This window comes from Nomia melanderi, chromosome 8 (assembly GCF_051020985.1).
Source record: "Nomia melanderi isolate GNS246 chromosome 8, iyNomMela1, whole genome shotgun sequence".
Classification (NCBI taxonomy): Eukaryota; Metazoa; Arthropoda; class Insecta; order Hymenoptera; family Halictidae; genus Nomia; species Nomia melanderi.
The window spans coordinates 17,202,720-17,217,849 of NC_135006.1; the positions used below are offsets into that span (position 1 = coordinate 17,202,720).

Here is a 15,130-nt window from a genome sequence, read left to right on the forward strand (position 1 = left end):
GAAGCCCGTAACCATTCCGAGACTTTTACTGCGGCGAGTTTTCCTGATGACAGGAAACATTACTTACACGTGCATGCGGCTGGATGCGCGCCACTTCCGGGCACCGCTTCGGATCGTGAAATTAAGTCCTGCTTTAGGGCCGACTTCCAGCCCTCGATGCCCGAGTTACGTACTCCGTCGAGCCGGGGGATGGCGATGCCAAGAATTCGACGAGCAGCTTTACCGCTGCTGGCAAATTTGCGCGCTCTCCTTGGCGGGAAATCGAATTCCGATGCGAATCATCGAGTCGACGGAGGTACCGGTAGCAGAATCGGAATTGGAACTACTAGGGGTAGAATTGTCGGAGTCGCAGCTGTTGGAACTAGAATTATCGAGACTAGAATCAGTGGAAGTAGAGCTACTGGAACCAGGACTGCCAGAAGCGAGACTATAAGGACTACTAAATTTATTTAACTTAGAAGCACTAGGACTGTTCAACTAGAACCGCCAAAGTTAGACACGAGACTATCGAAAGGACTGCTAAATTTATTTAACTTAGAAGCACTAGGACTATTCACCTAGAACCGCCAAAGCTAGAACTGCGAATGTTCGATTAGAGCTACCAGCATCGAGTGGACCCATTCGAAAATTGACTCCAACTACTCGGTGGTCCTAGTGTTAAATGCGGACGAGTTTCCGCGTGGAATTGAAATCAAGCGTCCAGCAACAATCGTACACGATCTATGCGCTAGCTAATTACGAACGTAACCACTTGTTACCTATATTAGTCGCTCCTACGCTCCCAACATTCTCCGTTCTCCCAGAGTATCGATCATCGTACGATTCCATGGGAAACGAGGATACTCTCCGGGCGATCCCTGTTTCGCGGTACGTAAGGACACCCAAGTCCAACCGTGTTCTCCATTCGAGGACCGTGCCGCCATCTAGGGGCGCGACTCGCAACCGACACGCTCGTTAGGGGGTGAAACCTTTTTCTTCCCCAACGCTAACGTCACGCTTACGCGAAGCGTTTCCGGTTTCTCAAGGAATACAATTCGAAGGTACCAAGTTCTAACGATATAATAAACCACGAACAATATCGTTTACCGCGTAACACTCGTAAAAGCTGAGATCCCAGGGGAAACCCGAGGAGGACCGAACAGGCGCAGAAGGGAGGAAAATCCTCGGTAAAGAAGTTTCGGGGCACGCAATCGACCTCCCGTCATTGGACAATATTTCACGGTATCTTCTCGGATTGTTGCGGGCCTGCGGGACCCCCTATGGCCGGCGGCTACACGAAAACATATACGTCACTGACGCACTGTTCGCGGTGATTCTGATGGATCCTGGGATTCGATGGGAACAAAAGAATGTTGGTTTAGCATGGAAGGCGTGTTTGTTATTTTGATGAGGTATAATGGGATGGATCTTGGGTGTTGATGCATAGCGCGTAGCAGGGTGCCGAGTCCAGGATCCCGTGGATCCAAATGGAGATCGGTACGGGCCCCGTAGGCTTCGCCGAGACCCCTGTAGACAGGGGCCGCAACACGTCCATCACGTGTCACGGTTATGTATTTAGACATATCTCACTGCTATCTTCTGTATCGTTCTTCCTCAAAGCTCTCTCCCTCTCTCTCGCCCCGTCCGCCGGTCTTCCAGCGCGTCTCGTTCGGCTCCGACCTTTCGTTTACCATTTTTCTTCTCCCGTATACGATCCTCGTATTCGTCTTCACTTGCTACCAGCTTATCGTTGCCTTCCCTTCCCCCTCGTCCTCCCCGTAATCGAGACGGGAACCCGCTACAAAAATATTACCTTGTCCGTAAGTGATTCCGTGCCACGGACGCGCATTCCACGGGATCGTAAAACGAAGACGATCGCGTCGCAGACAGAGAGACAGAGAGAGAGAGAGAGAGAGAGAGAGAGGGAGAGAGAGAGAGAGAAAGAAAAAGGGGGCCCAGGAAAGAATCGTCCGTAGCAATACGACCGCGAGCGACGCGAGCTCGATCTCGTTTCCCATTGTGTCCCCGTTGTTCGCGGCCGTTCGACTGTCCCTTCTCCGGACGCGCGGACGAGCCTCGTCTCCTCCGGCGTCCCCGTCGTTCGTTGTACGTTATATTTCAACATTAATTTCCTAGATGGTGATGCATGGCCCGCGTCATGCTCGTGAGTAGCGATGCGTCGCGAGGGCTCATCATCGCTGCGCCCGGCTCTCGTTGCGCGGCGTCCGTCCTCCGTCCTCTCCTCTCGTTCGATCCGCTGTTTAACCGTCCTTCTCTTATTCGGAATAATCGGCCGGCCGCGCTGGTCCCCGATCGCCGCTCGTTAATATCGCCTGCCACGTGTAGCCGGTAGTCCTCGGCCATCCGCGCCGCTCAGGTAGTTCACCGCCGATTGAATTTTTTATTGGCTCGACGCAGAAGCCCGTTCCGAACCGGTATGCCATTCGTTCCGTTACCGCTGCCAGTTTCTGACAGTTCGCCGCGACCGCCTGCCGCTCGTCGGCTCGACGTAGCCGCGACAGGGACCGGACGACGGGCGTGCTTTGTACGTTCCATCTTGTACGAGATTACGAGAATAAATATTGACTTAATGCTAGCTCCGCCGAACGGCGTGCGCGAACGTCCGGCAACGTTCGCCGATTTCATTTAGAACCGACGCCGCTTATTCGCCGTCCACGGCTGCCGACGGTTTCACCATGAAATTTATGAAACCGTCGACGTCCTCCAGCTCCTTCGAGTAAAACTTCGCGGCGATCGTCGCGCGGCCTTCGAATTTAGGCACCATGGAGAACGAGCATTCCGCGTCGGTGTCCACCTCGACGGGCTCCGACAGTTTCAGCTTCAACTGCTCGTCCAAGCCGGGTCCCTCGATCAGGAATCTGCACTTTCTCAACGGGATCGGTAGAGGGTTCTTGAATCTCGCCCTGGCGTTCAACGTCTCGCCGACCACCGGATCGTTCTCCAACTGCAACAGAGAATTCGATGTCTTCGTTAGTAGTGGAAGTACAAGCGAATCGCTTGATACGCGTGACCTTCTATCAGTCACGAAAATGCGTTCATTAAGATATTCATTGGTTCATATTTCAGAATGCGCATTGAACTTGACTCAAAAACTTCTCTTCCAAACTCGCAGAAGCAGAAATCTCAGATAATTTTCAGCCATCGGCTAGCTATAGTGTTCGGATATCGCGACGATGGTGCACATACCATAATTTTAATGTCCGGTTTCCTAACACGGAAATCGTCCTGCGCGAAGTATTCGAAGTTAGTGTCCTTGACGGTGGCCAAGCAGGCGATATTGAACGCGCACTGGTTCATCAGTCGCAGACCGTACTCTTCCCAGGACACGTCCATCCGCACCTCCTCGAGAACTCCGGGCCTCACCAGCCGATCGATGTTTAATCTCTTCACCGGGTCGCCGACTCGACCGGTGTACAGCACCGTTTCCACCCTCAAAATCACCGAGACCCGGTATTCGTTATAGCTACTTCGATTTTTGATCAGCAACACGACACTGCAACATGAAACAGGTAGGTCCTCCGTGAAACGCGACGCGAACGACACGGGATTCACGCGTGTAAAGACAGGGGACTACCTGAACGGTTCACCGATCACGATGTCGTCGCGAAGCTCGAAGTTGAACATGATGTCGTTGAATTCCTCGTTCAAGTAGTAGCGGCTGAACAACGATTGACTCTGGCGTAGCGCCTTCAGCATGGCAGCCCGCTCTTCCTCCGACTCTGCGGAAAGAAATCGATGCAGATTGTTGTTCCCGTCGAATGTTATTAACTCAATTAACCCTCTGCCTCGTAATAACGCGTCGAACTCGCAGTGAACAGTCCAAAGAGAATTTCACGGTCGCAAATATCACTCGATTCTTTCGAATTCAAATGAAATTCATGCTCTATTATCAATTCTTATACTTTATGGCATACTTGGCTAGATTTTATCTCGACGACAGTCGCAAATTTTAAACTCAGAGTGAGACTCGTGGTGAACAGTTTCAACATGATTCAACAAACATATTACTCAGTTCATTCGAATTCAAAGTAAATATATCCCTCTGTGATCAACTCTTATACTTAACAGGAAATATAGGCATAACATATGCTTAGAATTTTTCTCTTTCCAATAAATTATTAATGACAAAGTAGCCGTATCGATCAGACTTGAGAAAGAGATGATAGGTCAAGGAGTCAATGCCACAGCAGTCGTAACGATCGCACCGAAGAAGAAGTCACGAGGCAATGGGTTAAAGACAAGGCAGGAGAGAGCTTACTTTCAGGATACTTGTAGGTATGAGTGATGTCCTCCCTCGCCCATCTCCCGACAGCCTTGGTGCTGATAAACTGGCCGATCCTGGAAACAAGGGAATGAAAGAGACGTCCGCGAGAGCTGCGGCTCGTAAAGCTACTCGAGCCTCACCCGTACACGTCCTTTCGAATCAGCTTCAAGGGCTGGGTCGGACCGTTGTACCGCCAGAACACCTTGTCCGCGTTCACCTCCGCGAAGAGGAAACCATTGTCGTAGGGTCGCAGGACCTCGCCCTTCTTCACAGCTTCGACGGAAGCCGGACCGCAACGGTAGGCGTCCTCGCTCAGCTCCTGAGGAGTCGCGTCGATCGCCTGCCAGCCCGAACAGTCCGGCGACAAATCCAGCCGCTTCATCCATACCTCGTTCCAAACGTGGAAGTTCCTGCGAAACAATTGACACGTTAACCAGTTAACCCTCTGTAGGCTCGTGGTGAAGATTTTCAACGTGATTCAACAAATGTCTATATTACTCAGTTAATTCGAATTCAAAGTAAATATTATTCCTCTGTAATCAACTATTATACTTAAAAGGAAGTATAGGAATAACATATGCTCTTCTTCCAATAAATTATTCATGATAAAGTAGTCGTGTCGATGAGAGTTGAAAAAGAAATCATAGGCCAAGGGGTTAACCCCTTGATTTACTCGATTTACTTCGCAACTGTGCTCGAACAATGTCGTTAAGAATTTAGAAGAGAGTTATACAAATTTTATACTTTATCTGCATCTACTTTAAGGGTTAGAGATTAACCCTTTGAACTCTGTGGGCTCCAATGTTGCACCGGTTCTAGGGGTTAACAGATTTCCTGCTACAAGTATACACATCGATCGAATGAACGTTTAGCGATATCTCCAACTGAAATACATTCTTCAAAGACGTTACCAACGATAGGAACCATCTGTTTTTATCGAGGAACCATTGCTCGTAGCGCGGGATCAACTCTACAAACTGGTTACTCGCCATATCGAGTCGCTGTTCAACTCCTCCATCACCCTGCCCTCGGCGTCCACGAAATAATCGACGGTCAAACTGCTCTGAGTGTCGTGCGCGCTGGCGTAATTGGTGACCACGCGGCAGGGCAGTCCTAGGGCGCGGCAGACGGTAGCCAGGACGCCGGAGAACACCCAGCACTGGCCATATTTAACCGGCTTCTTCGTCTTGTAGTACTGCTGCAAGATCTTCTGGGAGCCGAGCCATTTAGTCGGCGGCGTACCACCCCCAAAGTCGTCGGACCAATTGCCCATCACCGCGCCGTTGTCATCCGGAGAGTTCACCTGAAACGATGCCAATATCTTCACTGTTCAACAACCGGGACGCCGGAGACGAGCTCCTATACACGCGACCGGTCTCTTAACACTTAGGCGACCGCCGGCCCCGCGATAACGCGGGATTTTTAGTCTACCGTTTAACCCTTTGCACTCGAGAGGTGACTGAGAGTCACCACTTTATTTGACACGACAAAACTATACAGTTGAATATTTAGTATTTTAAATTAGACTTTCTACTGCTATGCGAAATATTTCAATGAAACAGCTTTGTTGCTTAATTTATCTGTGAAGTATCGCACTGCTATGTGAAATATTATAAATATAAATAAATATATAAATATAATATATAAATATAAATAAATTCTTATATCTCATACATCGAACAAAATTCGGTTCGTTCGATGCGTCACGAAAGAAATGAATGTCCACTTTTCTGTAAAATATAATGTCACCCGAATTCGGGTGGCGTGGCAGTCAAAGTGTTAACGCGTTGACCCGTTGCTTTATGGTTCACTCGACGGATACGTACAGCCGCGGACAAAATCCTGGATATCACCACGGGGTCGCCCCTGCCGGACACTCGGACTTTCCCGACTTGGATCATCAGGTGCAGCGCGCAGTCCAGTATGTCTCGCTCGAACTGCGAATACTTCCAAACAGTCGGCCTCAGACGATTGTAACTTCCACGCCAGATCAGCCCGTCCTCGGCCAGCACGTACTCCTGCCGTTGGTCTTCGTCCTCCAGGAACACCACGTCCTCTGAAACAGTACGCCGGAATCTCGACACTGGAACTACCGAGCAGCCGAACTGATCTTCAACTTTCTCATAGAAACTCGAAGATCGTATGTTCGAAGATCGAAGATAGTAGAGGTTCCGCGTTGTTCGAAGTTCTAATAGTCGATCGGTGAATCGGAATCGGGTTTAACCCTTTGAACTCTGTAGGCTCCAATATTGCACCGGTTGTAGTATTAAATATTTTAATGAGCCTCAAAGAAACTACGCTAAAATTATGAAATTTTTGCTCTAAAATACAACTGCTAAATATCATCTATTATCAATTGAACACTCTCCTATCGAATTCACAATAATCGAGTAATACTCGTCTATCAGATTCTCGAAACCTTCGGCGCAAGGGTTTCGTTCCTCGCGAACATTACCTTCGCACCACGGATTGAAGATCAAGTAAAAAGGGTCCTTCATCGTGAAGCTGACTGCCCCGTCCAGGTTCCTGTTCTTCGTGTCGATGTCCATCCTCCACTTGCCTATGATCGCGTTAGGCGCTGGCACGATCTAAGGACAACAACCGTTCTAACATATCCGTACTGAAATCGCTTTTTCGATGAAACGCCTCCAAACGACTCCTCGAAAACGACGAATCGCCTCGAAACGACGAACCGCCTCGAAATGATGTTTCGAAAACAGCGAATCGCCTTCAAAGGACGTTTCGAAAGCAACGAATTGCCTCCAAACGACGTTTCGAAAACGACGAATCGCCTCGAAACGACGTTTCGAAAACAGGGAAGCGTTTTTCAAAGCTCTTGCCTTTAGACGAAGGAAATTCGATGCGGTCGCTTCGATGGTGGCTTGCCAGGAGCCTTCGGAGACTTGTCCCGGATAGAGGACCGGGGTCGCGACCAAGGTCCCGTGGCCGTACTGCGGTTTCTCCACGCCATCCACCGTGAACACCAGCGACATGCCATCGATGCTCGGATCGTAATCTCTGGACAGGGTGAGGTGCACGTAGAATTCCTGGCCGCGTCTGACGACGAGCCTAGCCTTGTCATCCTGCCGGGTCATCGAGTCGTACCGCCATGTCCTGTGATTCGCCCCGTTCTCAGGGATGCACGGGTCCACGTCCGAGATCGTCAGCACAGGAACGTTGAAATCCTCCCCTGCGAACAGCGAGATCATCCTTTTCGAACGAAGATCCTTTCAAGATCGTTAGGGGATGGAACCGACGGATCACTGGTAGACGCGAAAATTAATCGGTAAAAATAGGTTGCTGGGAATGAAGGAATGAATCGTTTGAAGAGGGAATGGAGTCTGTACAGACCGGAGTGATATTTTTAGACATAGTTATGGATTTATAGAATTCTATGCTTTGTAATAGTATTTAGTAATTAATTCGAGGTCTAGTGAGGCGTGAAGATGCAAACGTTCGTTACGAAACTGTTATGGATTTATAGAATTTTATGCTTTTTAATGGAATTTAGTAATTAATTCGAGGTAGCGAGGTGTGAAGATGCAAACGTTCGTTATGAAATTGTTGGAAGTGTTGAGTACTGGTGATTCGTATTTCGGATGGATGTTTGTGAAGTGAGAGAGTTTATCTTACGTTCGAACCAGAGAACTCGGCTGAGGGTTAACCGATTGCACTCGAAACATTGAATAACTTAACCCTTAACGGACCGGAAGTATTTCGGAGTGAGCTAGCATACTTAACGTGTTCATTGTAAATACGACAACAGTAACATAAAACTAATAAAACGATCTCCTTCATATGCTGCATTGGAGTAAGTCAAAGTGCGCTTACATGGCGGCATTGCTCCGTCAACGCTAGAACCACCGTACCAAAATAATTTCAACGTTTTTATTTCGTAATTATCGGTGTCTTAAAAGCATCGAATGTTCGAAATGATCTTGAAAGTAAATAGTTTCACTCGAATACTATAACGAATGTCCGAAGGAATCGATGATAATCAATTATTACAATTTTTATAGGGATTACATATTAATCGTATTAAATGCTCGTTCTAGTGTTAAGGGTTAATAGAATTAAATAACAATCGACAACATTAAGTGCAACATTTACAATCTTCCGCGAAACGAAGTAGCGAGCAAAAGCGAGCTCTCAAGTGCGAACGATTAAAATACCCAGCTCGATGGAGTGCATCCCGAAAGGCGAACAGCGCGGAGCGTACGGAGGAGAAACAGCGGTCGCACGAAGATCACTCACAGTAAAATCGGTACGGAAACGGCCTGAACCGGCTCTCCTCGTTGAAGGGCCGGTAGCGATCGAAAAATCTATAAAACATTCTTCGGGGATCGGTGGCGGCGAGCTCGTCCCTTGAAAACGAACGAAAGACTGAATCCATCGGCGACGCTCGCGTATAAGTCTTTCGCTGGCTAGGAGTTCCGTGAAATCACTGATCAGGAATCACTGACAAATTGCACCTTCCCTGGCGAAGAGGAAGGAAACGCGCCGCGTGACGCGCAGCTGAACCGCGGCGTCCGCTTCGCGTCGCCTCGCGTCGCCTCGCGTCGGGTGGGTTGCTACGTTCTAGGAGATCGACCAAGGACGTTTCTGCATCGGCGAGCGCTGCCATACATGGTGTCATCGATGACTTCGGTGCCGGTAGGAGTCGCCTACTTTTCATTCTGTCAATTACCGCTCGTAATTTATTTGCCGACGTTCAACGAATCACTTGCCACGGGAACGGACCGATTCCCCGTAACTCTTTCGCACGGAGGCTGAGATCGATCTCTGGCCGGAGGTCGATTCAAAGACTTCGCTGAAAGAGTCGTTACGCCGAACGGGTGACGGGTCCCGCCGATTTCGGAGAGGATAACTGATCGATCGGTTCGCGATTACGTCGGCCGGTGATTGACTCGTTAAGCTTTTTTAGTCGATTCGCGGGAAACGCAGCCGGGAATGGCGGATAGAATGTACGGGACGCGTGGGGCGGTCGGCGACAAAGAGGATCGAGGCTCTTTCCATCAATTTGTCCGGCAATGGCGATCGCTTTCCGTTGCTACGCAATGGAACCAGGTCTCGATCGCATTGACCGTCACCTGGATACCACGTCGCGAGTGTTACGGTGTGGGAAAGATCGTTGCGATCGAAGATCGTTGGGAATTAACTTTGGACGAGTACGGGAGCAACCGGTGAATGGGAAACGAGGGAAATGATGTACGAGCTGTTCAAATCGGTCGACTTCGCTTTGAAGATTTCGACGATGACGCGCAACGTTCGTTCGATTTCATGTTCGCCAGTGGAACTAGCGGACAGCTCGAAACGAGCCGTTCCTCGGAGAAATGTTTCTTCCTCGGATATCGGAATGATAAATTGTTCTCTGAAGGATTACCGAAGAAATTGTTTCCGTGAGACGCTAGAATTATAAATTAGTCGAAATCTCGGTAGATGTATTCTTAGCGTTTCTATGAAGAAATTGGGAAGCCATTCGATCGCACGGTTTCAGCGTTAAAAGGAAATATTCAGAACTGATGTGCACTATCGCATCACTCATCCCCGCTGTTTGTTTTGGCGAGTTGACCGACTTGGCTAATGAGTGACTCACATGTAAATCACAGTTCTCCGTAATGGTAATTCTGAATGCTTCGTGGGAGAACAATAGCGAATTCGTTAGATTTCTCCGTCACCGATGGACAATCGGATGATGTTACATGTGCAGCACTCCACGACCTAACTGGAAAATAACAGAGAACTCATGCTCCTTGACCTTTCAACTACGGCGAGATTAGCCGCGAAAGTGTACACCTCTGTAGAGAAAGATTTGACGCGGTCTGCATATCATAAGTGAACCACCATTGCGATTCGAGACTAATAGAATTTCTCCAGCGTGCAATTACGTTAGATTAGACTATAACCCGCACAGCTATCGGTGTCCGAGACAGAATCGGTGTGCGGCAGCTAAAAGATTAACAGCAAATCTTCCCAGAAACCCCTTATTTCGCGTAACAAGGCGAGCCCGGCCGCAAGAAGAGGATCACGGTCCGACGAAGAACCGATCCGAGCACGAGGCAACGCGTTTCCCGCAAAGACGCGTTAACGACGCGTCGATCCGATCGATGGATTCGATCGCCGGCGCGGATAAGCCGAGAAATGTTCGCCGCGGCCGCGCATCCTTCTCCCGGCAGGAGCGACCGGTTGATTGCGCGGCGTTAAAGCGCGATCGCGGGAACCAATCGGCAGGAAAGCGAGACGAACGCGCGAAAGAACGTAATTGAAGATTCCCCGCCGTCGGTGCCCACCCACCCGCCGACCCCCTCTCACCCGCCCCCTGTTGCAATAATAATCCATTAACGCGATTACAATACCCCGCTGGCTCGATTAGCAGTAAATACTGATTAATCGCGTAATTACGGGCGCAATAGTCGGTCGGCCGACTAATCATGCAATAAATATCGCGGCGAACAAACGGTTGCGCTACAAAGTACCCGGGAGCACAGTCAGGGCTCGCCGGTTCGATTACTTCAACCGGTTTCGTACGAAACACCGACGGCTGGTTCCGGTGAGTCAAACGGCCGGCCGCGAATTATGACACGAACGCGCGCGCCTCCGGGCATTGTTTTCGATTAAAAATAACGATGCGAGCGCCGAGTCCGTTCTATGTATACCCCGGCCGCACGCACAATCGTTCTAGAATCCAGATTATCCGTAACGGTCGATGACGCGCCGCGTTACTTTCATAGAGCGCGTAACAAGCCGGATATTTACAATTCGTCTCTGGGTGGATACGCGTACCGCCGGGAGGTCGCTTGACGTAGAGGATCAGGAATCCGCGTGTCGTTCGCCGGTTTTCATCCGTTACCATTTCGTTTTTTCGCTGCATCGCACTTGGACGTTTTTCATCGGAGGCATCCGACGTTTCTGAATCGCTTCGTTTAGAATTCCGAGCTGATCCCTCGAGGTGAAACTGGTTTTCGCGTTTCGAATGCTTGCGACGCGCGTGATTATTGACATCTCGGAGAATCGTTATTTCATTAATCGGTATTCATTCGTTCGGAATAATATTCTTCGGACGGTTCTGTTTGCGATCGAGTCGCGAAGACGGATGCTTCCTTGAGTTACCGAGGAGATTGATGGAGTACGCTAATCGAGTTGCAGATCGACGGGAATATCGATAGATATTTGGAGTTTCCGTAGACATTTCTGATAGTCGATTTCACTGTGGTTCTAACGTCGAGAGATAAGCACGCTAGAGGCTGCGTTCACCTCGCCCAATGCCACCGATTTTTCTGTCTCGATCGATCGGATCGGGAAATCCAGGCGTGCAAACTGCGCAAACAATCGTATAACACCGTAAGCCAACACCGTAACCGCAGCGATAAATAGTGCGTATCTTTCTGTTGACAGCTGTGTGTTCGCGCGGAATTAGCATCCGCGGTATTGCCGATGTATCGGAGACCTAGGAACAGAACAAACACGGAACTTCGGAGATACCGATCTCGCGATAAATTAGCCTGCTCGCGCGTAAATCGCGGGCCCTGCCTCCTCCCCGGTGCCGCTGCGACGTCGTCCGTTGACACGATAGTTGATAACAACCGGCGCCTCTGAGTTGCTTCGGAGTAATTGTAATAGGTAAGATGATCGAGAAGTGTCTCAATCGTTTGAGAAATTGGATAACGCGACGCGAAGAAAATAATAGCGAATCGTTGAATCTAGAACTAACGGACAGGTAATTGTAATAGGTAAAATGATCGAGGAGTGTCTCGATCCTTCGAGAAATTAGAGAAATTAGAACTATGTCTTCTCTCGCAATTATTAGAAACACAGTGGATGGTTCTGATTATTGTAAATTCCAATGGAACACTATTCTTTTTAGTTATCAAAGTATTCACTCGTTTCTTCGCTTGTTCTAGGTCAGAAAGCCTTTCTCTTTATAGCCTCTGAATATATTGTACAATCATGTCAGACGACGAAACATTAATTTTCTCAATTGTTCTTTCCCAGACTTAACATCGCTGGCTTCCGCGACTCAAATATAAGTCAATTGAAATCTTAACAAGCCTGTAGATAGTAGTATACGCTCAGAACTGGCTGAAAAGTCAAAAGTCAACGTGTTAATTTCTCGAGTAATTTGCGTCGCCTTTCGAACCGCGAAAATACGCGCGCGCTCGCTCGCCTAAGTGGGAATTATTAGACGAGTTTCGGGAAAAGCGTGAACAATGCGGCTCTGTGTAATTGAGGGTGACGTAATGTTTCGCGATGGTCAGGGCGCCGCTTGCGCAACTTATCTTTCATTCATGGCAATGCACGCGGCGCGAGGCTACGCGAGGCAGGCTCGCGGCGTCACTTTCATCCAGAAAACTGTAATAGCTTGCCTCTGGCGCACTGCTATCAGCACAGGGTAAGTTTTTCGCGAACGATACCATCGCGACACGCGATCGATCGCCTATTCACGAAAGAAACGTCAACTCTTCGCGATTCATTCGACTAGTTGAGTCGTCGGTGAGGTAATTTCCGCTACAACTATTCGAATGTCATGAAATACATGATTAAAGTGCATCAACCCTTTGCGGACGAATGACATTTTACGAATAGCAAGTTGCAAACAAATGGCTTAACTACTCGGACAGCAAGAAATCAGCATATATCTAATTAATATCTAATTTAAGGGTTAAACTACACCTGACTCTAAGAGCATCGATGCAATTTCCACGGTGAAAACCTAGAAACATTTCGGAAAGGGTTCACACTAACCCACGTCCAATCGATTACTGTTGAAATTCACTTGACACCAGGTTCACGAAACCAGTGTGTGCCCCGATTATCTATTTTTACACCCCCAACTTCCGAGATCCCAATGAATCAATTTTTCTAAGAACAGAGAGAGAAACTAGCGTTACAAAGTCTGCACTTCCTTTTGTTCCTTCAACTGCATATCAATCCTTATATCGTCCGATTAATCAATCGGCCGATACTCGTATCTCCTTTCCCCGTTTCCGAGAAAGACTTGATTGTTTGGTTCGCCTGGTAATCGATTATTTAGCCGGTTTCAAGGGAAACAGGTGAATCGAAAGTACCGGCGCGTTTAGTGTTAACAAGAGGATCATTCGACTCGCGGGTAGAGCCGCTCGCGGAACGCGCGAAAGCTGAGACATCCCATCTGGCGGCCGGCTCGAGTTTATTTTCTTTGGTGAAGCACCATCGGCCGAATCCTCGAGCGACGAACGGAGCGCGCGCTATTCGCGTGATCTCTGTTTGCTCGTTACCGCGATCCGCGTAGCCCGTTGCTCGCAGGCGCCGAGGAAAAACATTTTCCCGGCCGTTCCTTCCGATCGGCCGCGCCTCGCGACGCTGTCGAACTGTAAACGTTAACGAAAGGAATGTCGCGGGCATTTCTCGCCGACACGCGCGCGCGGGCAGCGCGCGAAATTACCATTTTTATCTCGAAAACCTTAACGACGTGTTGCGAAATTAATGAAACGTTGTGTACCAACGTTGCTCACGATGACATCATCGGCCAGAAAAGCATCAACACGGCGATTCGACGCGCGTGCTTCGGCCGAGCGCGATCGGACGTGCGTTTCGAGGAGAATCGGGTATCGGCCAGCCGGTTCGCGGCGTTGGGAGCACGCGTTCTCTTAAAATAGGCCTTATCTTTCAGCGCGCAACCGGAAGAACGACGACGATGGACGCCGAGATCATCGGGAAATCTACCTAAACCGCGAGCCTGTTTGCAACGGCGGCGAACGCCGTGCACGTGTGTATTTATTAATAGCAGCATCTTAACGAGACATTCCTTTCCGGTGATATCGCGTTAAAAACGCCCCGGTAGCCGTGAAATTTTAGCCGTGTCGGTGCGCCGAGACCTAGATTCGCCGTTATTGCTCCGGCGACGCTCAAAGCAGCCACGATCGCTCGAGTCCGAGTGCTTCCACCCTGATGACATAACGGTCAGGGGACGATATCGCCGGCTCCAAAGTTCGATCGGTACGATTTACTTGATTTCGGTGTGTGGGTTCGTCGGTATCGTCCGCTCGACGAATGGTCAATTAACCTCGCCCAGCTAGGGGTCAATCGCGTTAAAGGCGGACCAGATAGGCAGGTGCGGAGGCTCTAGCGCGGGGCGTTCGCGTTGGTCCGCGTGCATCTACGGAATACGATACGCGACGGCGTTAGCACCGCATATTTTTAGCAGGTGACGACCTGCGGCGGATTAGCACATTTCCATTCGATACAGCCTCGGGTCCTACGTGTTCGCTTCGGTTAGATTGTTTCGTTAGAGCGCGTGGACACGAAAGGACACGCGCGACGCGAGAAGAAAGGATTAAAGTGATGAATCCCGAAATAGCACGAGTCGAGCGACGTTTCGAGGAAGTCAATCTTGCTTTTCACCTTCGCTCGCTAATTCGTTACCTATTTCCTTCGCTCTTGCTGCAGCCGTTAGCTGCGCGCACGCCTTCGTCGCGTTTTTAGTGTTATTCTTATTATCGTTGATAGGTTTGAGTAAGCTGAAAACGATTGCATCGGTGACTCATGTAGGTAACGTTAACGGGAGGAGTTGCGATGTTTTGTAATCGAACGGTTCAATTGCTAACGAAGATTACCTGAAGTCGGAACGGCGGGTGGACGCGGTAAACAGTCCGGCTTGGTGCACGCTGGCTTCGACGGGCCGTCCGTCACGGTCTCCGGCCTGAAAACCGCTCTGAACCGCGAGAAACAGGAACAACACTTGCCCATTTTGCGTGTTACACTCTTGCGAGGCGGCGGAGCTCGTGCCACAGGTGTTTCCGGCGATGTCGGTGCTTCAAGTCCGCGCGGCTCGCGTCTGACATTCGCACGTGTACCGCGGTACTAGATCTCTCATCTCACTCCGCGGCA

The 15,130-nt window shown here is 49.5% G+C and overlaps 1 protein-coding gene and 1 long non-coding RNA gene across 4 annotated transcripts; one reads left to right on the forward strand and one right to left on the reverse strand.

Moving 5' to 3' along the window:
- Positions 1-430: 430 nt before the first annotated feature.
- On the reverse strand, positions 431-14,991 carry Tg (transglutaminase). Of its 3 annotated transcripts, none has more exons than XM_031990748.2 (10): positions 14,857-14,991; positions 7,105-7,454; positions 6,720-6,852; positions 6,091-6,320; positions 5,254-5,567; positions 4,405-4,674; positions 4,259-4,338; positions 3,575-3,719; positions 3,187-3,493; positions 431-2,944 (listed from the first exon to the last, which is right to left on the reverse strand). In XM_031990748.2, the coding sequence occupies exons 1-10, from the start codon at positions 14,987-14,989 to the stop codon at positions 2,642-2,644; spliced, it is 2,265 nt and encodes a 754-aa protein (XP_031846608.1). In that variant the 5' UTR covers positions 14,990-14,991; the 3' UTR covers positions 431-2,641. The 3 variants fall into 3 exon arrangements, with proteins under 3 accessions (XP_031846608.1, XP_031846607.1, XP_076226220.1); XM_031990747.2 differs by lacking the exon at positions 14,857-14,991 and adding an exon at positions 8,519-8,775; XM_076370105.1 differs by lacking the exon at positions 14,857-14,991 and adding an exon at positions 8,437-8,563.
- On the forward strand, positions 10,759-14,269 carry LOC143174821 (uncharacterized). The gene is made up of 3 exons (XR_012999209.1): positions 10,759-10,814; positions 11,660-11,884; positions 13,914-14,269. It is a non-coding gene; the product is annotated as an uncharacterized LOC143174821 (long non-coding RNA).
- Positions 14,992-15,130: the final 139 nt, after the last annotated feature.